The sequence below is a fragment of the Protopterus annectens genome, chromosome 2.part0, assembly GCF_019279795.1.
Source record: "Protopterus annectens isolate FY-2018-M chromosome 2.part0, PAN1.0, whole genome shotgun sequence".
NCBI classification, from domain to species: domain Eukaryota; kingdom Metazoa; phylum Chordata; order Ceratodontiformes; family Protopteridae; genus Protopterus; species Protopterus annectens.
This window is the reverse complement of record NC_056728.1, coordinates 1,776,751,758-1,776,776,796: the sequence shown is the minus strand read 5'-3', so window position 1 is coordinate 1,776,776,796 and position 25,039 is coordinate 1,776,751,758. Positions and strand designations below refer to the sequence as shown.

General features: G+C 33.6%; 1 protein-coding gene across 4 annotated transcripts in view; it reads right to left on the bottom strand.

Moving 5' to 3' along the window:
- The window catches only part of LOC122793621 (membrane-spanning 4-domains subfamily A member 4A-like), a 562,524-nt gene that overhangs the window by 61,124 nt on the left and 476,361 nt on the right, over window positions 1–25,039 (bottom strand). For all 4 annotated transcript variants that reach the window (XM_044061808.1, XM_044061810.1, XM_044061807.1 and 1 more), the window contains one exon: window positions 14,441–14,569. In XM_044061808.1, coding sequence (XP_043917743.1) covers window positions 14,441–14,569 — 129 coding nt within the window. The remainder of the gene's footprint in view (window positions 1–14,440; window positions 14,570–25,039) is intronic.

The window sequence follows — 25,039 nt, the reverse complement described above, 5'->3', positions numbered from 1 at the left end:
TTGGATACCATTATCAGAGTGTTTATTGGGGCTTACGCATCCATCTTACCTAAGCTTGGTGGGATTTGGTGAGACTGTGTTTTTTTACATTTAATATGCCATCTGGATATCGCTTCATGCTACAACTATATACTATATGCCTATATTTATGTTGCTGTTTGCACTTGGATACCATCATTAGAGCGTGTCTTTTGGGGCTTACGCATCCATCTTACCTAAGCTTGGTGGGATTTGGTGAGACCGTTTTTTTACATTCAAATATACTTTTTGGATATCGCTTTATGCCACAATTCTATTTTTTGACTTGCTCTATAAGTGGAAGCACCTTGGGCTTATGCATCCATCTTTTCCACATCTAGTGAGTCAGTTCTGTGTTATGACATTTTGTTGATAGGAATTGTTTGGTCTATGATTACTAACATCATAAGGAGAAGTTTGGGCCTTATATCATCATTCCTGTTAGTTGTGGTGAGACTACTTTTGGTTCCATGTGCACTACTACGCTGGAATAACGTATACATTCAATAACTATATGAATGGACATTTTATTCTTCCTTCGGGGAATTTCAGTTCAGCTTTCGCATTCATAAGAATATCACCAACCATTTTTTGAGTGTAAACTGTTCATTTTTTCTATGGAAGTGCTTTTTATGTTTATGTGAACATGGAAAGTTAACGTTTCAATGCAAGGTGATGTGATGCTCATATGGGAACCATCGTTTTCGTTTTTTAGTCATCCTTCTCCGATTGTGGTTACAGTTTTCTGGACTGTGCTTCATTCTGATTTTGTTTTTGCTATTGACAACAATACAATAGAAAATAATATATTTGGACTTGTTTGATATATGAATGGTGGACTCTCCCAACTGTCATTTATATTTTTTATATTACTGCTGTGGTTAATTTTTCATGGTTACATGGTTATATGGTAATATGTTATTATCATTTTATACAACTATTACATATAACTCTAATGACAGGTCAAATTGGAATATATAACTTCAGTTTTTGGTATTGGGCATTTGCTATCCTTAAAACAGCAATATTGAGATTATGTACTAACTTATGCTTAATAACAGCACCTATTTAGACTGTGTATGCATTTTTTATGAATACTACATAGATAACCACATTCTTTTGGCTATCTTTTGAATTATGCTGTTTCATATTTAAAGTGCTACAGCTATAAGAAGTTTACCATTTTTTCTACATGTTTACATTAGTTATGTTCTGACTAATACCATATATAGGTGTATTTATGACTACAGAGTTGAGCATTTTTATTTATACCTGTGTGCCTATATGCATGAAGTATTACTACAAAAACATTAGCAAGAATATGCTATAACTTTTGAAGCAGGGTGTTATTTGGACGGGGTTTACAACATCATTCCGATGAATATATTTTAAACAACATAAGTATCTCAATTGCTGTTTACATCCATATTGAATTTATGTTTTGACCTTTGATATAGTGAGGACAGCATATTATTGACCATGAAGAAGAATTCTTGATTTTGTACATCTTTTCAACCTCTAAAAGAGAAAACTATTTTGACATAGGGTCCACTTTTGTCTTAAACATTTTGAGATCTCCACATTATCATTTTCTTTATGAACCTCTTGATTCAGTATTATTACTCAATGCCTGTTTTTGAAACCATATATATGTTTCATTTGCATCTCACTAAGTGTGTATTCCTGATTTTTTAAGTATTGGACCTCATTTATTCCTTTCAGTATTTCTGGTACCTATGAGTGAATCTCTATTATATTTAGCACATTTTTTGACATTTGTCAAGTACTATCAATAGTGTTTTTGGTAGTTTGTTCAGACATTTTTCTCTTTCCTTGTGATTTGAATCGTCTTTTGTACCTAGCGAATTCTTTTGCTTAACAACTTATAGTCATGGACCTTGGGAAATTACTATCCAGCCTATGTGCTGATAAGGATGACCTACAGGTATTCGGTATTGGTACTAGTTCCTCGAATACCACCAATTTACCCATATCGGATCCAGCTGATGGTTGTGTTTCTGAATTTAATCAGCTAGGTAAAGAAATCAAAACCTTAAGAACCAACATTTGGCACCATAAGCTTTTTAAGGCATATCAAGCTCAAAATATTTCACCAAGAGGATTGAGATCTAAGATTCAGCCACTAGTAGGTGCACCGGATGACCTGTTAATCAGGGATTGGCAAGTAGCACAGCAAGAAGCCGCCATGGCACTGGTTAATATATTAGCTTCCTTCTATGAAAGGACAGTCAATGCCAACACCTTGGATGTTGAAAAAAACATGTAATAATTTAAAACAATTCGAAAATCATTCACAATTTCAAAATTGTCTGAACAAACTATCCAAAGAATTATCCATATTGGAGAATAATCTTAAAACTAAAAAACTCCACAAATTTGCTAGAGATAAAAAAGACTACAGCAGGGGTAGACAATTTGAATCTCATAGAGGTGTGAGATTCGCCCAGGGCACCAAAAATTTCACTTTTGTACATAAAAAGAGACCGAGATCAATTCTTAAAAAATCAGGATCTTCCAGCAATACTCTTGGTGAGGAGTCCTCCACAACAGACAATGAATCAACCAGCACTGGTGAATCACCACATATTAAAAGAGGTAGAACCATGGTTAGCCCTTTAGGGGCAGGAAACACAGGGGAGGGAGGAAGCATCGGGGTCAAAAGTCTAGAGGAACTTTTCAAGTCAGTGGTGAAATAGCTCAATCTGGTAAAAATGTATTAAACATTTCAAAGTACACTTTGTCATCTGATGAATATTCTATACTTAATAAAGGTCTGGGTTTTATTCCTGGTTTCTTTATTGACGAAAGTTCACATGTATCTGACATTTTAGAGTTTTGTAGGAAAATTAATCTTAACTTATTTTTCAAACAACAGGATAACTCTAACCTCTCTCAAAGATCTACAGACTTTAGATTTCACAAATCCACATTCAATCCCCCCATGGATAAACATGTTGCAGTGTTTCAGCAGGCTGTAATCAAAGATTTACACTTTTATTCCAACAGTTCTGATAATATTAGAAACAACATATCTTACAAGGAACAACTTGCACTTACCAGACTTAAAAACAACAAAGATATCGTTATACTCTCTGCTGACAAAGGGGGTGGTTTTGTTGTCATGGACGCCGATTATTATCGGGATGAGGGAAATGGACAATTGTCCAACCATCATCACTACATGAAAATGAGTACAGATCCCACACCCTCTTTCCAACAAGAAATTAATGATTTTCTACAAGAAGCAGTAGATGCTGGCATTATTTCTGAAAAAACTAAGACACATCTCATGGTCAAGGATCCAGCAAAACAATACCTTTATTTGCTGCCAAAAATTCACAAGTCTATTAATAAACCACCGGGCAGACCCATTGTATCGGGCATTGGATCCCTGACAGAACCCTTATCTATATTTCTGACTGAGAAACTTAAACCACTATTAGCATGTATCAGAGCTAGAATTCAAGACACTACGGAATTCCTACAAATTGTCTCTGAATCACAACTTGAACCCGGCTGGCTATTATGCACTTTGGATGTTAAATCATTATATACTAGCATTCCACATTGGGCAGGACTGATGGCCCTGGATTTTTGGTTGAAAAAAGCCAATATTTATCCCCCTGGATTGAACACACTTCTTGTATGTATGGCAGAACACGTTCTGACTAAAAATGTATTTTATTTCCAGCAAGATTGTTACTGGCAAATACAAGGCACGGCCATGGGAGCCTCATTTGCACCAATCTATGCAGACCTGTACACGGGTTACATTGAAGAGCACATCATTTATGATGAATTGCATAATGTGTATTTACCGGAAATTGACATCTGGAGGAGATATTTGGATGACTGTTGGCTTGTGTGGAAAGGTGGTCCAGACTACCTTCAAGAATTTATGGAACATCTTAATGGAAACATGTGGGGGACCAAATTTACTGTGGAATATGATCTGAATGACATTCATTTTCTAGATGTCCACTTACAACGACAAAATGATCATACACTCAAAACATCTGTGCATCGTAAATTTCCACAATATAATACCCTACTACATGCCAACAGTCTCCATCCAAAACACATTATTAAGAACATTCCGAAATCTCAGTTTCTGAGAATAAAAAGAATATGTTCATCGGAACAGGATTTGAATATACATCATGATGATTTAGCCAATAGATTTTTGGCCAGAGGATATCATTGGGATACGATCAGTTCTGCTGCACAATTGAGTAACAACAAACCCAGGGATTCATTGCTAGTCTATAAGAAAAAAGTCAGATCCAACAATCCAGATATATGTAGATTTGTTACTACATATGGAAGAAACAGTCACAATCTCATTAATATCATTAATACACATTGGAACATACTCAAATCTCACCCTCTTTTGGAGGGATATTTAGGAGAACAATGCTATTTTTCATACAGGAAGGGCAAAACACTAGGTTCCCATTTTTCTTATTACAAAAGGAGTGTCATGGAGGACAACTCTTGCATGCAGAGAACAGTAACAGGGGACAAACTAGTTGGTACATACCCCTGTGGCCATTGCAGTTTTTGTGGTTATATATTCAAAACTAAAAGTTTCACAAGCAAAAATACTGGTCAGTTATATGACATAAATTTTTTTGGAAATTGCAGTTCGGACTGGATTATTTATCTAGCCACCTGTACGTGCCAGGCCTTTTATGTTGGTCAAACATCTAGACAATTTCGCATCAGGATATCAGAACATTTGGGTGACATTAGAAATTGCAGGATAACTAACGCACTATACAGACACACCATTAAGCATCCCACTGCCAAATTTTCATTTTGCATTATTGATAATATTATTGGAAATCGGGCATTTAAAACAGGATGGCATGACATTTTAAACAAAAAGGAGAAAAGATGGATAGTCAAACTTGGTGGGCTTTTCTCACCAGGGCTCAATGATAAAATGTGATCTATCTAAAATGTATTTTTCTAACATTTGTTTTTCTCAACCTTTTTTATTTCAGCTTGATTGTTGATGTGTTTTCACAATGTAACCCCAATATGATTTAATGATAATTTTCAAGTGAATTTCATGATATTATGTCTAATTGTGCTAATCATATTTTTATTTCATACAGCACAAATCCTCTTCACTATACTAAGGTAACATTTTATTTTTTAAGCCAACTGGTATCATGAAAGCTTGGTACAGTTTAAGGTGGACTATATTTTCTTTGTATGCTTTATAACCATTTATTTTCAATTTTATTAATGTTTTTTCTTTTTTGACAGGAAGTGATGTCATTGCTTCCTTGAAGGGTATATAAGGAGCATTTTTCATTTTGTGATTGTAACTACTGAGGAAAGCTTAATAGCTGAAACCGGTCTAGTTTCAGTGCAATAAACTATATTCATTGGATCCATTCGTGGTGCTGGCTTTATTTTTTTCAATTGGTCACATAAGCTTGGTTGCCGGGCACCAGCCGTACCTGCTAGCTTCATCTCAAACTAAATAATTCGTGTCTAAATGTCTTACCTGCAGAGGGGCATTAGAAAGGTTGGGAGAGACAGGAATTCCTGTTTAGAATTCTTACATGCACAGGGAAATTAGACAGGTTGAGGAAATCAAACATTCAAGACTAGAGGTGATACATCCAGAGGGAAATTAGAACAGTTGGGAGAGTCAGAGATTCATAATTAGTGGTCTTACTTGCAGAGACATTTGAGAGGCTCAGAAAGTCAGACATTCATGACTAGAGGTCTTACCTACAGAGGGATTTTAAGGATGTCCAGAGAGTCAGACATTCTTAGCTAGTATGATGATGAACTAATGAGGATAGAATGTGGACTAAGACTGAAGGCAGTGATAAAGTAAAGTCTGCAGCATGGATGGTACATATCCAACATGCCATAAAGTTGCACAGAGTCATAAATTGGAGGGTTTTGTACATACAGAAAGAAAAGGCAGCTCAGGGAAGATGAACATAACTGAATGGGAGGTAGTTTTAATTTTAAAACTAGGAGAAATTTCTTTATTGCATGAATGACTACGTCATAAAAATACTTCCATTCACGTAATATGCAATGTGACTTTAGGAAGTTAAGTAAGATCGGGCCTTGGGAAAATAGATGGAATTCTAGGGCAGGAGCAAGAAAATGTGAAAAAAAGACTCATTGAGACTCATTGAGCATTTGCACTAATTTAGAAATGGACAACACCTTTCTGTACATGGCATTATATATCTGCACATGGAATGATGCTAAATGTTGGCTAAGTTAGTAATACAAGCAGTGTAATATGTTACTGTAAACAAGTACCACGCTTCATGTAAGAAATGGCTGAACGTTCCTTGTTGTTGCTCTTAGTAAAAACGGGGATGCAGAGTTAACCATGAATGCATTCCTGCCTTTGAGACTGATGGTGTCACATTTCCAAGGGAATTTTCCCGGATTCAGAACATCAAAAGTGTCTATCCCCATGTGCCAACACCCTGCTTTCAGATCATTTGGTGTGCCCATACAGCATGCCACCTCTACAAATCCAGTGTAATAACAATACACACACCCCTTAATTCATATGCCAGATTTCGGGACACTGATGATGTCCAAATCTCAGTGTTATCTCCTGACTTCTTGTTTAGGGCCCATGCATTCTGTTCCACTTTATCAGGCATTAAACAGCAAAGAGTGTAGCAAACACATAACACTATAAATCTGCATAATCAGATAAATATTATGGTCATTAGCCTATTATGTTATGATTATTGGTAATCATGCATTTAATAATACTGTATTAATTAATTAGAGTTTTACATTTCAGCTGAAAAATATAGAGACGGACATATTTCTTAAAAAGCTGCAGCTTGTGAACATTTCAACCCAATGCCAGTGTAAAAAGGGAAAGTTGCCATACTTTGCAGGGACATGTTTTAGAAACCATCAGATTGGGGAAACTAGTGTATAAAAATGAACTGAAAAAAATAGCATAATGTTTTCTGCAAATGCCTCAGATAACTCAGGAAACTACCTGCTAATTTTGACCAATGTGATAAGATTTCCAAAACGTAACAGTTCAACAGCTGTAAGTTTCCAGAAAGTACTGGCTCAAGCTGTGATTATGTCAGCAGATGGGTCGACCTTGTTTTATTGCAGTTTCAAAACCTTGAAACCCATACGGCCGAGACCATATGATCAAAGTTTTGAAACTCTGAACACTTTGAATTGAGATCGCTGTACAATGCAGAACAGGAGATTTACCATTTTCCTTGCTGTAGTGCAGTCTAAGAGTTGGTATATTTAAGTAGCTGGGGGCATGGGGATGCAGGGGGCTTATCTCCCAGCAAAAGAAGGTGAAGCCTTTTCTTTACGTTTAGTGTTTTTGTTGAGGTTTTGAAGTTTGAAAGCTTCAATCATATGGTCTCAGCAATATGGGTTTCACAGTTTTGAAATTTTGATAAAACAACATAGACCCCAGCAGATATGACTTGTCTAAAGAAATATGACACAAGTTTAGTTAACTCACCCTCCTGATTTACTTTCTCAACTGTCTACTTGTGTTCTGGAGTCAAGTTTGATAATGAGTCCCTGAATTTTATTAATCGATAGATTGATGCATCAGGATTCAAGTTTCCACCTTGAACCTGATTTGATTTAATTTGATTGATTGACTGACTGATTTCTTAATACAGAGGTGTGACTGTATGGAGTTGAATAAAGATCCCTCATATAGTTTGCAAGATGATTAAGCTGATGTTTTTTGTAAGTAACTGATTTTATATTTTGTTAAAGCTGTTTCTTATCAACACTTCTTTTATCTTGCAAGTTGGTATTTTATCTCATTCTTCCATCTGTATTATGGTTTACCACTTAACCTCAGAAGTAAAATAGGAACCCAACACACTTCACAAGAGTAAGACTGACCATTCAGTTGCAGGTTACTGACATCACTGCAGTTAGAGTACCCATACTTCCCTGAATCCAGGACATTGGACTGCTCACAACTCATTATCACTTTCTTGAATTTATGACACTTTCAGTCTACCTCCACTGTCAGCTCCTCAACTCCACAACAAAGAGAGATATCATCACTGATGTTGGTTCCTTGTCTTCAGTACAGTAGAAGACTCAAACATTATCATTTTTCTGACTTCAGCACAATAGGAGTTATGATCCAGTGTCAGCTCATTCTCATTAAGAAAATGAGTACCCAACACTGCATCACTTCCACAAATCCTGGATTGTGAGATACTCATCACCCCCTTCTCACCACACTGATAAGGCAGCATCAGTTCTTTATATCATTGCCAGTCACCTTCCTGATGTCAGGATAGTGAATGTGCATCCCCACATGTCACCTTCCTGATGTCAGGACAGTGAATGTGCAATCCCCACGTCACCTTCTTGACTCCATGGTAGTGAGGGTGCCAGCCCTCAATAGCACCTCTGTGATATTAGAAAAAAAATGGGATGAATACTAGTAATATTAAAATCTCAAGTTCCATGAGCCTAGGAAACATACATGGGATTTTCTACACATAATCAAAGAAAATCGAATTAATATTAAACAAAATGTTAGCATACGGCAACATCCTTGATCTATGGCATAAAGCTATAGTAGTAGAAATTCAGAAAAGTGGGGGTCACATTAAATCATAACAATTTTCAACTCATCCATCTGCTAAGAGTTCTGTGTAACCCCACAAAAGGAGGATAATGCAGCATATTCAAAATGATACAATGGACCACAAGGGACCTATTTCTGACAATGAAACAATGTGATTTAATAAAGGAAAGCTTACTCTTTGAACCCTATGGAACTCTATAAAGAGATAACAAAAGCATTAGATAAACAGTTCACAGTCCATGCAGCTTGTCTTGACTTTGCTAAAAAATTCAACACTATTCTACATAAGGGAATAATTGATACATTAAATCATTAAATACACATCCATACTTCAACATAACACTGGTTAAGCAACAAGACAACAAATTAGAATCGGTATTACATGTCTCATCTGATAGGGTTATCAGAGGTATCCTACAATGTTCATCTTTTCTTGACCCACTGCTTTTTGAACTATTCTTCCCCAGTATAAAAGAGGGAAGTAGATTCTAGATAACCAAATACAGTGAAGATAACAAACTGAGTAACATAGCTACTTCAGTGAATGAAGATGAAGTTCTTTAAGATGCTCTAAAGAAATATTTACCTAATGCTGCAGTAATGACCTCTGTTTTGATATCAGCAAATGTAACATCATGAGGTTTGGCAGAAAGGATACAGGTTACGATTACAAAACAAATGGTCAAATCATAAAAATGGCACCATCCGAAAAGATATAGGGGGAAATGTTAGACAGCAATTTAAACTCTGAGAAGTATATATATATATATATATATATATATATATATATATATATATATATATATATAGCAAAGTCAGAAAGCATTTTCTGTATTAATCTAATTTTAATGGGCATGTCTAATCACTTATGGGAAATCGCTATATTACCTTATACCTCATCAATCAACCCATTATTGAATACAGTGTTGAATTCTGTAATCTTCAAATAAGTCATTTGAAACTTCTATGAAAGGTGCAATTCATAACCAAGCAATCAGGGGGTTGTCAAATTTGAGGCTTATTCTGTTTAGAAGTAATATCTACCTGGTCTACACTTCAATGTCTAACCCACTACTGTTTTAGAATTTATGCAACAGCTATCAAAGATTCATGAAGAAAAACATACCTGGAGACCAAATAATCTGGAAATCAAGACTTAGATAAGGCTGATGATGTTATGTTAAAAATGATAATAGAATTACTAGAAATAGAAATTATACTTCTACAGGGCATTGCTGAGAAACTTAGTTTACATGTACTTTGTTGGAAGGTTTACCATAGACCAAGAATATTCTAAAAAGAAGTCATATAAGTGCTTCTGTTAGACATGAGTCATGATAGCTATGGGATTAAATGCTTTCTCATTAATACTTCAAAACACCTTTAGGAACAATTTTGTTCATCATAGAACATCATATCTTATGAACATTCTAGAAAAGACACAAACCTTACTACCACAGTCACTGACTAACAAAACAATGCATACAGATGTAGAGTCTATAAATTCTGCAGATATACAGCTGAAACTCCATCCACTGATTTTACAACAAATGCACAGATCTCTTGGTAGTAAGACTCACTACAATTTTAATTCTTAGGGAATACTTTACATAGCTTTATGTTGCAGTTAGGGCAGCTTCTCCGTGGTGATGACCACAGGTAGGCATTCACAGCATTATTTATGAACATCTATACGCTGTCAAAATAAAAAATATATATATAAGAAATGCCCTTTTCAAACACAGTGAGGTTTGCGTAACTTGCAAAAAGTTTGTTTTCATTTTAGTTAACTGAGTCTATGGAATTTCAAGAATGATATTGTAAAAATAAGCTTGAAATGAGGAGGACTAGATGGCAGATTTTATGCCAAGCAGACAAGCATCCGGGATAAGCCTCTTAATATAATGTATTATTTTTAGTATTTTATATATTATGTAAACATACTTCACTTATGTTTTTTGCTTAATTGAATATTGTGTGCTTTTCATTCATGTGATATATTATATGATTCTTTGTGCCATTAAAAGTTTATTGATTTTGTAACATGGTGTGCTTTAAGAAGATATAAATTATCTTTGGTATTTTATATTGTTTATTATGTTTAAATTATGTTTTTAAACTGCCTTTACATTTTCATATTTGACTGACTTTGTGTTTTATCATGTAATTTATCAGGTGATTATGTATGCCTTTAAAAAATCAATAGCTTTCAACCAATTTCTGTATTACATATTATGTTAATGATTGTTTTCTTGTTGAAAATTTAATAAAAACTGTTTTTAACAAAAGATCAATGGCTTTGTAACAAGTTTTTCTTGTTCTGAAGCAGTCCTTTTACACTTTAGATAAAAGTGCTGAACTTACTAAAATGTAATGCCTCTTATTTGTTCAGAGTTACATTGCTAATTCCAGCTTTTCAAAGGGGGAAACTCTAGGCCCAACTGGCCTCCAACTAGAAGTTTGAGATTTGAAAACATTGTTTACCCTTAACTCTTAATTTGACAAATTTCATTACCATCTCAGGATACAAAATCCCTCACGCTATGAGACAAACTAGAATTGTATCAATTTAAAAAAATATAGTAAATCAGGAATTAACACAGGCATTATAAGCTTATATCGTTGTCAAGGTATAATTACATTATCATACCCAAACTGATATATTCAGTGATAGCAAATATAAATAATATGACACATTTGTCCCAAACTGATTTTGTTCTCAAATGGAAAAAATAAGTCACACAAAATTATTTTTACAATCCTTTATGTTATGCTGTGAAATGTATAGGACTAATCAGGACATTTCTATGAATAGCCTGGATGCTACTAAAGCTTTCAGTTTTATGAATAGAGACTTCATGTGGAAAACATTAGACTATTACAGATACCACATTAGTATACCACTCAACAAGAATATGTACAATAAAAATCAAGTTTCTATAATGGTAAATAGACAATGTTTGCCATTGTTTCAATTATATACAGGGATTAAACAATGATGCAGTCCATCCCCTGTGCCATTGATCTTATCAGTACATCCACTGGTATATAAAATACTGCAAAACTAGATTAGATTAAAGCCAAAGAATAATATGTTCTGATTTATACTTAATTATTATCAATGGTTTTGTTCAGAAAAATAATCTGATTCAAGAAGGTTTAAAAAGAAACATTTATTGATTACAAAACAAAGTTGGATAAGTCTAAAAGAGTAATATTATCAAACAGCAAAGTGTTAGCAGAACTGGAGCAAATTGCTACAGTCACAACAGTATTTTTTATTTTACTAATAAAAAGAAAGATCTGGTACAGTTGAATGGGTTCCTATCATGTAGATGAACATTTACAATTTCGAACAACATATGGTCAAGACCATATGTTCAAATTTGTAAATGTTCGAGCATATGAATGGAATTCTCCATAATCTGAGGTTTCCATCACTTCAATGTGGTACAATCTTGAAGTTGGTATATTTTAGTAGCGGGGGATGTGGGGGGGGGCAGGGGGGCTTGCCCCTGCATACAACAATTTTTTTGTTTGTTGTGTTTTAATTTTTTTATAGCTAGTCAAAGTTCTGTAACTTCGGACATATGTATTCAAACATATGTCAGTCGAAGTTACGGAACCGACTATGTAATCTAGACCCCGTTGAACTACAGAAATATGGTGAATGAAGTTAGTGCAAATATTAGGATTATAGCCAGTTTTATTTCTCTTTACTCAGTAGTGTTAATGCAGCAAGGAAATATTTCACCTATAATCATATTCCTGATATTACATTTGATACAAATGCCTCCTCTGAATTTGATGGGGCCTTACGACACAGCTTACTGAAATTTCTTTTGAGGTCCCTGAACACTACCTGTGGTGAAGCAAGCAAGCCAATTACTAATGAAGGATTAGTATTGTCTAATATAGAGCTTTATACAGAATTGGCACTATACAATGACATTTTAGAAATCAAATACCGACAATACAACATTCCATCAAAACAATAGACTTAGTAACAATTCAAAAAGGGAGACCTCTATAGGATATAATTATAAAGGTGTGGTCTGTTATAACTGTATTGAAAGGTTTACTACATTTCTAAAAGAGGTATTTTAAGAATGATATCTCCTTGGGTAGTCTATAGGAACTACTGGCAAGAGACTACACAGCAGAACAAGTACTAAGAAGAGTATGTTTTATTTACTTATTTATTTATTTATTTATTTTATTTATTTATTTTTGAGAACCAAATGTGGAAGCTAGGGGTATGAAGGAGGCTACTTTTTAAGTCAAAGTTAAAACATTTTGCATTTTAAAAGCATTAGGATTTAGGATGGATACAATAAAGTAAAAGTTATAAATGTGGGATCAAATAAATGATGTACATGATTTCAAGAAATCTGATTGCATATTTTATAAGTATGTATGAAGAGTTTCTAAAAGAAAACATGCCACTAAAAACAGATTTATTTAGTATAAAATAACTCAGATAATTCATTACATTCCAGCAAAATGTTTAAAATAAAAATTAATAAAAGACAGGCAGACATAATTCATTGTTGATGAGTTTGTATGCATCTGAAGAGGTAGTGGATGACGTCTAAAGAAATTATTTATACAGTCATAGGACTGCTTATTCCTTTGTATTTCAGCTCTTATTTACTGGCTTATGCAAAGACACATTGCTTTCCAGAACAGGCTAATAATACCTTTCAGTATCTCAAACTCTTCCTACCTTTATGGTAACTTACTGGCACTAGTCAAACCAGTCTAGCACACACAGGTTACAAATTAATGCACATTGTTACTTCAAGGCAGTTGTAATGCAATATCATAAATAAGAAGTTTTTCAATCGCTCTCTTTCATTTTCTCCTTCTCTCTGTCACTGTCTCTCTCCAGAAAAAGACTGCCAACTGTTTAAATTCACCAGCTTAGTGCACTTACCTTTAAATCCACTAATAAACAGCTAGCCACATTTTTTTCAGAAATAATACAATATCTTATTTAAAAAAGCGGTAATACATTCTAAAGGTTAAAAATACAGTTGCTGCATTGCACACACAAATGTAAAATAAAAGGTTTTAAACAGACAAATGGCATTAGAAAAACAATGTCTAATGAATAGCTGATTCTACCACTACCTGTCACTGAAGACAATGTAACCTGTCTATAACATTTAAGATTGCATGTTTCTGCCCAGCTTCTCACATTTTCTTTCTTTTTACATCTTTAAAGAAAAAAACAAAATTGCATTTTATATGTATCTTTCCACATTTAACACATTTGGTGCATCTTCATTAAAAAGAAACAGTTGCAGATTTTACAGAGATCTTTTCATTTTAAATTGTTGCATTTCCATTGAAAAAAAGAAGTTGCAGGTCATATATATAGATTTTATGCCCTCGGTCAGACTCTCTCTCTCTCTCTCTCTCTCTCTCTCTCTGTGTCCCTCTCTCTCTCTCTCTCTGTCTCTTCAACTATGCTGGTGGCATTGCTTGACTTGGAATTAAGAGCAATATTAGAGCTACTGTCTGAAATCATATTTCAAAAAAAAAGCTAGCTTTCCTGGTAAAGTAGGGAGAGACAACAACCCCTTTCAGTAGACCTTACCTCTTCATCTCTTTACTAAATATAAAAACCTTGAAGGCTGAACCACCTTGGAAAAAAGTGCAAATTCACAGAGGTGTTGTGTCAATGAAACAGGATTCACTTAAATCACTAGTTACCGGCTACATTTCAACTATCAAAGAATTGTTTTTAGTATCATGTGTACATATGACCTGAAGTAATAAACAAATACTTACCATCTGAGCATGACTGTCCGTACAAGAACATGTTGCCTTGCATGAGTAAATGGAAATCGCAATACAGATGGAAAATTCCAACAGAGTAAAGATGAGCAGAAACACTTCCAGGAAAACTACAGATGCTTCCTGTGGAATACAGTAATAAATGTCTGTAAGATCATAACTATTCATTCATGTTTCATATTTCCATCCTTTTACCTCACACAACAGGCAGCTTCCACACCAACAAGACAGTAAATATATGGTACAATTGTCAAAATGTCAGCTGCTTCATGATACATCATTACAAACACATCTTAAAATCAACATACAATCTGCAGACAGAAAAGCAGTATATGGCTGATTCTATCTGATTGCTGTTTATTTTTAGTGCTGTGGCTCTTGGGCAGTAAATTATATTTGCGGATCACTTTTGTTTCATTACAGAGATACCCATTTAGTTTATTCTTTGCAACCTTAATGTGCAATCCTGTTTGTAAGAAGAAAGATCCAAGACATTAAATGAAAATAGCCCCCATGGTTATTATAATCTGTAAAAATCAACATTTTCAACTTGCACAGCAAGTGCATTCTAGATTGCTGGTCCAGAGTTTAAACAAGTGAAATACTGCATGCAAAGGAAACTTGAGTAACTCATGTCATTATTCCAGTCACAAAGCAAAACCTATAAATGTATGGATGGGTGGATATCAGTTTTTAGTGATGTGACATCTTGGGTTATGAAAACATGACTTTCTTACAATTTGTTATTAGTAGAAGCATTTCTTAAGAGATGTTTTCCACAGAATCAACAGTATCAGTTAAAGAAAATTAAGGAAAGTACAAGGCAGAAATGTGACAGATAATTTCATATGATGTTACTGCAGTACAGATATGACCCACAGTCTGGTCGTAAATTCTTGGCAGTATTTGAAAAGGCACTGGTTGCATGGAAGGTTGAAGTGAACACCTGAGCTTATACATTGGCACACTACAGCTAGAAGTATACAGGAAATGTTTGTAGCTAGGCATTCTATCAAGAGTATTTGGTTACCTTTGGCTTGCTTAGATGTTACAGTATTTAAACAATTCTACCTTGGTTTGTGATTTACTGTGGAGTTAAGTGGTAAGAAAAAATGTATTTGAATTTATATTGCATTTGTTATCACTGTTTTTCACTGCTTATAGATAAGAAGGGGTACCTTGTTAACAATATTTACTTTGATTCATATTTTGTTGTTTTACCTTTAATGTCACTGTTGGTTGTTAGAAAGGGATAGGTTTTAGACAGGCAAGCTCTAGCCACCCCAATGGGCCTAGACAGCTATAAAGTCACACAGAGTGTGGAGAGGAAAAGCCTGAGCATATATATCTAAACAATCCTACTTTGGTTTGTGATTTATTGATCTTTACTGGTAAAAAGAAGTGTGACTGCGAGCGATAGTGAGCCGAAGCTACTGAGTGATGTAAAGGAATTACAATTTTATCTGGCTTGCAGAACTTGTATGGTCAGAACAACTTTACTGTACTTACTTTATTATATAGTTGTACAGTGCTGGTGTGATTTTTTTTTGTCATAAAAGTTCATTTAAGTTCTCTTTGAATTCTGTGGTTATTTCTTCTTCTGGCTTTTCCCGCTTAGGGGTCACCACAGCAATCACCTGTCCACTCATGATTGGCAGTGGAGTTTTACAGTGTCAAGTTGCCAGCTCTGCACCCATCCCTCCACAGAAGGCACACAAACACACACACACACACACACACACACACACACACACTCATACCTAGGGCCAATTTAGAGTGTCCAATCCACCTAGAGCATGTCTTTTGGATGTGGGAGGAAACCGGAGCACCCGGAGGATACCCACACAACCACAGGGAGGACATGTAGACTCCACACAGAAGGCACCCCAGCTGAGGATCGAAACGGAGAACTTCTTACTGTGAGGTGGCAAGGCTAACTGCTGCACCACTGCAGCCGCCCTGAATTCTGTGGTGACTGATTTTGATTATTCTTTTCTTTCGCAAAATTTTATTAGTTTGAAGCTGAATATGGATTCCTTAAATGAGTATGCAATTAACGATTTGCTAATGCACAAATATCTTGTACAGTGTAATAAATGCTATGTATATTTAAAGGTAACACCTGATAACACTTATGATCTGTGCTCCTTATGTTAAAAGTTGGATGATTTGCTTACCATTGTTAGAAGTAAATCTAGGCTTAATGATGGTGACTGCACTTGTATGGCTTGGAAAACTGTTGTATCTTATATTAATGTCTGGACTGATGAAATAAATAATATCAGGCATAGAACAAATAAAACACATTTAGGAAATGATGCTTCTATTTTCTGCAAAGATCATTCACCCCTTATGAAACAAGACGATGCCCCTGACAACTTTGAAACTCTGGATGCAAGTATTCAGCAATCTGAGGATCCAGTTTGTTTAGAAGGAAACAAAAAAAGAAAGGAAAAAGTTCACAACAATTAACAAGGAAGAAAAAGAAACTGATTAATGACTGTAAAGGAAAGAGAATACGTAGTAAAAAGGACACTGCTGTGTTATGTAACACATGTGTTACAATGAATGGTGATATTTTTGTATCAGAAAACCTTCAGTCTACAGGAAAAGGCATTGTTTTTCCAACAGAGTAGATAGAAAAAAAAAGAGGCAAGGGGCAGGTGAAAAGGAAGAAATCAAAACTGAATGTGGAAGGATTGATAAAACATTACTATATGAAAAAAGAAGAGAAAGACATATGTTGACTACATGGCTCAAGCTGTGGATTTACAATGCCAGCTGGATGAGAATTTAATATACAATGAAAACACTTGAGTTGATAAAACTAATGGTGATGAAGATCTGTCCTTCATAACAATTGATAGAGCAGATATTATTGTATTTGAAGCTGAAGATTCTTTTTTTTTCAATAATAAATCTTTATTATTTTTAACTTCTTCATACATATTTAAACAGAAAAGAGAAAAAACAAATAATTTCTACACACTATCTAACAAACATTAAAATACAATATACAATATTTACATAAATGCTTTCACCATTTGAGTAAGATATCCACAAAATTCCCATCTAAATATATTTCCATACAATTTTAAAGGTTATTCTAAAAGTATTACTTTCTGGTTTAAAAGAAAATAAAATAATAGTGGGATATCCTGATTTCACTAGCTTACACTAATATAATGTTAAAAATTTGTTCCCAGATCTTTAGGTTATTTGGATGTTTACTTTGGTTACTGATAACATGTTTATGAGCTAATATATGTCTTATCGCTAAGATATTGAAGTTCTCCCAAGACGTTTGCATTGGGTTCAACCAATTTGTAGCTATATAGACCTTCAACAATAAGAAAATATTTATGAGTACAATCACCTGGGATCTAGGTATATTGTTTGGAGGAATGTGTAATATTGTAAACTCCCAAGATAATGTTGAATTCTGATATCCAATCTTTTGCAACTGTAGTCTTAGGGAATTCCAAAGTTTATATATACATTTGCAGCTCCAAAACATATGCAGGAGGTCCACCACTTCGTCTTTACAATATGGACATTTGGGAGAATTCTTAGAGTTAAATTTATACAAGCTAAAGCGTGTATAGTATGCATTATTATATATCATAAGTTGAGTAAAAGTTAACTTATGAAGGGAAATAGATTCTTTTGTTAATTTAATTGCATTTATGAATTTACTATTTTCAACCAAAGGTAGTTTTTCTTTTCAATATTTCGATATGAGAAGGTCATTATGAAATTTGATATCTTTTATCAATTTATAGGTAGACATTATATATTTGGTCGTTTGTACTAAAGCTTGCCATAGCAAGGAGCATTTTGTTAATACCTCTTGATCCACCGATAAGTCTGTAAAGTAACCACTAGCTAGTTCTTTAATCTGTCTCAATATAACTAAATATGCTTCAGGAAGATTCATTTCTTGCCTTAGATTATGTGCAGAATAGTTCAGATATGGGTATATGTCTTGTAAAGTTAAGTTTATTATTAGTGGGAAATTTTTTAAGTTTATAAGTTGATTATTAATTCTTAGGTTAGGATTTTTATGGAAAGGTTGCAGGAGCATCATATATTGAAATAAATTTAACGATCTAAAAAGATTTTGCAATAATAGTATATAAATTTTAATGTGGTCCATTAGGGCATATGTTTTAATAGTTTCTTTATTTAAAAAAGGTAAAGCTTTAGGATTTATGTTCAAATGCTCCACGTTTATAACCCAGTATTACCCAATTTGGGGAGCAAGTAGTGCTTTGTATATCATAGTTAGCAATTCTTAGAAGTCTATTAGCATTAATAATTGAATAGTATTTTCCAAACTCAGGTAAATCCAAACCACCTTTATCTTTCGGGGTTACCAATTTATCATAGGATATCCTAGTTTTCTTTGGGTCCCATATAAATTTAGCAAGTTCAATGTGCATTTGTTTGAAAAATTTATTAGTAATTAACACTTGTATGGACCTAAAGATATATAACATTCTGGGCAATACATTCATTTTAATAATTGATACCTTTGGTAATGTAGGCAATTTCAGGTTATTCCATCTCCTTAGGTCTAATGAAGTTTGATTCCATTTCAGTTTAACATTATTGAGATAGAAATCCTTGTTGTCTGTGGAAAAGGTAATACCAAGATATTTAATATTCTATTCAGATTTTATTTGCCCAATCAGGGGTAAAAGTGAGAAGGGTTTCAGAGTTTTCAAGGGAAATATATTTGTTTTCTTTAGATTTATTTTATAATTTGATATTAATTGAAATTCTTCAATCACCGATAGTAATCTCTTGGTATCAGAAACAGGTGTTGTACAATAGATATTTAGGTCATCAGCAAAAGCTGCCATAGAAATCTTGGTACTATAAATTACTGGGGCATTGTGGTATATATTCTGTTTAATATGAAGAAATAAAGGTTCTAAATATAAATTAAATAATATAGGGGATAAAGGACAACCTTGACGGGTACCATTCTTGATTTGAATTCTATTAGAAAACATTTTATTTATAAATAAGGTAGTATAAGGGTTCTCATATAATGTTTGTAATATTAGGATAAATTCTTGAGGTATTTTAAAATAAGGTAAAATATTAAATAAGATTTGTATATTAACTCTATCAAATGCCTTTTGTGGATCTATAATAAGGGCATATATATTTAAATTCCTTTGATTAGCATAAGAGATTAAAGTGTGAAGTGTTAAGGTATTATCACTAGTTTGCGTAGAGGTTAAAAACCCTGATTGCTCATTGGAAATAATTGAATTCATTATTTTCTTCAATCTAGTAGCTAATATGGAAGTCAAGATTTTTGTATCAACATTTAAGAGTGATATAGGTCTATAATTGTCTGGGTTTTGAAGATCTGAATTTTCTTTAGGTATAAAGATTATTTTGGATGCGTTGAAATGTAAATCATTGATTTTATTATTAATAATATAATTCAATGTATGTGCTCAAATTTTAACAAGCGTATTACCGAAAGTTTTATAAAATTCTGCCATAAGTCCATCAGGGCCCGGAGCTTTATGTGGTTTCAAAGTTTTGATTGTTGATGTTATTTCCTCCATAGAAATTGGCTGTATTAAATCTCTCTGTAGCTTCTCATCAATTTTTGGGAAATTAATCTTTTGTAGGAAATCAGTATAATTTCTACTTGTAGGTGATTCAGTTTGCTCTCCATAGATTTTAGTATATATTGATTCAAAAATGTTAATAATATCCTTAGATTTTGTATACATTTTATTTTCATAGTACAATTCCGTAATTAGGTAGGGTGATTTAGATTGATTAATAATTCTTGCTAACGCCCTTGATGGAGTTTGTATGTGATTTGCATAGGTTGCCAATATCTTAGTTTCATAAAATGATAATTTACTTTTTTGAATAAAAAATAGATCTTTCTGACATTTTAAGAGTTCTATTTCTGTTTGTGCATTATGATTTCGTATTAGTTCTTGATCTAGTAGTTTAATCTTAGATTCCAAGGTTTGTTCTTCCCTAATTTGAATTTTCTTATAATAGGAGGCTTTTTGAAGGAAAATACATCTTATTTGTGCTTTAGCAGTTGCCCATTCAATATCAGGTGTGTGTTGATGATCACCTATCTTACCTAACACAGACTTGAGAATATCTTGTATTTCCTGGGTAATTTCTCTTTTGTTTAATAGATTTGGATTTAATGATCAATTATAACCCCTCTGTGATAAACTATGCCAAGAATTGTTAGTAAATCTTAATGTAATTTTTGAGTGGTCTGATAAGTACCGAGCATGTATAACTATTTGTGGGTCAAGATTAATCAGTGTTTCAGAGATTAGAAACAAGTCAATTCTAGACCACATTTTATGACAACTTGAATAAAATGTAAAATTGTTCGAATTAGGGGTCTTATTAGAATAATTGAAGGGGTCACATATGTTGTAATCATGTTTAAGTTCCTTTAAAGTTAACACCACTTGACTATTATATGTTCTATGTTTATTTGATTCATCCAAATCCGGGTTTTGATATGCATTCCAATCCCCCCTATGATTATATAATGATTATTATATTGGGTTAATATAGGATAGATTGTGGCAAAGAACAAATGTTGATTATTGCAGGATTCATATATATTGAGAAGAATAATGGGTTTATCATACAGTGTTGTCGAAAGGATCACATAGCACCATCTTCCTTCTTTGTCCATTTTAAATTCTAAAATTTTGTCTTGATATTGTTTCTTAATAATTATTGCCACCCCCACACTATTGGTCTTCCCTTCAGAGGCTATGATTTCTCTTATCCATTTTTTTCTTTTTATTTCTATCCATTGATCATTTGACATATGTGTTTCCTGGAGTAATATGAAAGACGCCTTAGCCTGTAGAAATATATGAAGACATAATTTTCTCTTTTTCAAATTTTGAATTCCCTTAATATTCCATGAATCTATGTCCCACATTCCCAAAGTTTAATTTTATGAGAAGCTATTAAATATCTGGAAGATATTTTCTAGTTAGTTGAGTTTTTAGTGAATACAACTTGTGAAAGCATTGTGAAATTCCCGTCCCCTCCCAGTGCCTATCCACTAAACCTCTGGACCAGGAACTTAATAGGTCCCTCACACCATTCAAACTTAACTTAATTAATATCCTAAGGAAGTATATACCATCAACGTTAATATATATAAAAAATGAATAAACTACTGGACCTAAATAAAGTATTACTAAATCTACAAAGCCTAATCTACTCATTCCCTAACAAACACTACTTAACCACTACATCCCTAATGTTTATTTAAGTTACAATGATTCAAACAGAAAAAACACAATTAAAAGATATCTGTAGTTTGTCATTTGTCACACATAACATTTCACAGTATTTACTAGAGTACTATTTAAGTTATTATTGAATCACAAAGTCACTTATTACTATAGGAATAATGCCCTTATAAAATGTAGCTATACAATGTAATCTTCCTTTGAACTTAAACTACTCATTATGTTATAAGCACTGTAAAAGTGGATCCCCTTGTAAATGATTTTCAGACCTAATTTTCAGTATGTTAGATATTCAGATAGTTAATTATCCAATGACTAAGGCAAGATACAAATCTCTGTCCGCCTTAGTCATAACTCAACTGAAGAGATATTTGACAGGTGTTAAATAATAGGTATTTAAACTATTCCACATTAACCCAATATTAAACAAGGGCTCCCAAAACAGAACATTAGATCCAACATATCCATCTGATGTCCTATGTGGTCACACATTAACATCAAAACTGCAACCGTAATTGAATAGGAAAAAAAAAAAACCCTTCTAGTCATTACTGCATACATTAATTTATCATATAACATTTAAGTATTAAATGCAGACATTGAGCAGTATCATTAAGTTATTCTAAGCTGTGGTATATCAGAAGAGTTCCAGTAACACATCTTTTAAACTTATAATAAAGTCATGCATGCATTCATTATACTAATGTATTTACCAGATAATTTGTCTAGAAAAAAAAAAAAAACCTTTAACTATAGTTATATAGGAGTAAATTGTTGTGAATATCTGTATAGAAATTAAAACATTCTCCTTGAACACTTCCCTATCAGTTAATATGATAGTCATTATTTAAGTCCAGATTCTAGCATGACATCAAAGCACAATTTAGTTAACCTCTCAGGTTTATATAAAATTATTATGTATGTTTACGTTTCTCTAATAAGAAAATACAATATTCCTGACATTTTCTACATTTACTTGATGTTATTAATGTCCTTGCAGGTCTTCCTACTGGTTTAGAAGTCTATTCGCTGGTTATAGGCTTCGCGAAGGGGGACTGGTTTCGCGAACGAACTTCTGGATGTGCCACAACAAAATTCGACCCCAGGAAGTAAAAAAAAAAAAAAAAAAAGTCACTTCGATTGTCCTCGAGTTCAAAATGGACGCATCATGGGCTATAAATTTTCAGAAGGGCTTCTACGAACCACGAAGCCCACATTTAGATCGCTGTTAAGATAAAAAACTGCCTAACATGCACAGGACACCAGATAATGGAAATCTCAGACCAGGGATAACAGTAAAATGTGAATCCGACCTCATACGATGTGCTGATCACAATGGAAATTAAGACAAGCCCTCAGAAGCAGGTAAAGTTTTAAAAAGTTTCATATAGGTAGATCTAGCTTCTTTTTTGTTTGTAACCACATATTTCATTCCCTCAACATGAAATGAGAGTGAATTATGATATTTCATCTGAAATTTGATCTGTTTATCAATTAGAAACTTACAATAAGGAGAAAGTGCTTGCCTGGCTTGTCTGATTTGTATGGGCAAATCTTGAGCCAGAGAAATACTGTTATTATTCCAGATCACCAACCCACCATTTTTCTTAGCAGTTAATATTATTTTGTTCACATCTTGAAAATTTAGAATTTTTGCATAAACTGGTCTTGGTACATTGGAAGCATATGTTTCTCTCAGGGCTCTATGGTCTCTTTCTATTGTTATTTGTTTTGCAGCTTCAGCATCACCAAGCAGATTTGTAAGAATTTGTGTAATAGCTGGAATGAGTTCATTGTATTGTATATTTTCTGGTATTCCTCTAATTATAATATTGTTTCTTCTGGATCTTGCCTCCAAGTCAATTATTTTAGCTTGCATAGATTGGATATCTGTTTCATGTGAGTCTGTTTTCTTGGTTAGCAAAGCTATTTTATCTTCATTTTCTGAGATTTTAGCTTCAAATTTGTCCATTCTTTCTAGTATTTGACTGCATGATGCTCCAAAGATTTGGACTTGGCTAGTCAGTTTATTTATAGCTTCTTGTATAGGAAATAATGCAGTTTTAATGTCTTCCATGTTTGCCAGTTGTTCAGGTTTAGTTTTATTTCCAGTCTTTAAGGGTTCTTGTTGTTTTACAACCCTTTGTCTTTTTGAAGTTGTCTTTCTCAGGCGATGACAATTCAGAAAGTTTAGTTTTTGTCATTGTTATATCCATATTTTTGTCTTCTTTCGACATATTGCAGCAGTGTAAGATTGTGTTCTTTCAGTATAACTGTACAGGACTTTCTGAGGATACAATTCCTTTGTTTGTGAGTCACTTCAGTTTTGGCTAATCAGTTGTAATCCTGCAAGATTTACTTTTTTCCAGCTTTATCCGCTTATTCTCCGATTCTAAATCAAGGATAGATCTTATATTTCTAGTAATTGTTAGTAAGCAGGCTATGATATAATCTCTGGGTTAAGTTTTCCTTTGAGATTCTGAAGAGATGTAGTCTAGTAATGTTCACAGAACGGCAACCATCTTTGAATCTCAGAAGCTGAAGATTCTTCAGAGCGGCAAGCAAAGATATTCTTGTAATTGAAGATTCAATTATTAGAGGAACTGATACTTATATCTGCAGAGAAGATAATGGATATTGAATAGTCTTACGCTTGCCAGGAGCAAAAATAGAAGATGAGAGACAAGCTTTGGAATGCCTTAAAGTAAGGAAGTACAGATCCGTTTTTATTCATGTTGGTACAAATGATGTCATCTGCAAGGATTCTCTAACTGTTAGTAGGGAACTGACAGCATTCCTACATAGTATAGCTTGTGCTGGTGTTAGGACATATTTTTTACAAATCATGTATAGACAGGATAGACAGGTCACTGTGAATGAAAAGATTTTTTGGGTAAATACCTACATGGAAAAAATGTCCTGTTTTAAAAAATAGAAATGTGTAGAGCATCCATGCCTAGTTTTGGGCACACATGTTCAGACAGGATGGCATGCATTTGTCAAAATCAAGGAAGATAATTTTTGCAGCAGATATTTTGCATTATTTGACAAACACTAAGCAGGATTTTTGCCAGGTTGAAAATTTAACAGTTCACAGATAGCAACAATGGAAGCATTTCTGATGGTTGTTGATGATAGGGGCATTAATAATAACATTTTTTTTTACTGGAAAATTTGCTACATTCCCACAAGACTGATGCTGTTATTGTTTGTGAAACATGGTTAAAGAACTATGACTGGGAACCAGCTCTGTCAGGGTATAAATGTTTTTACTGTAACAGACATTCTAACAAAAAATCAGCTGGAGGTG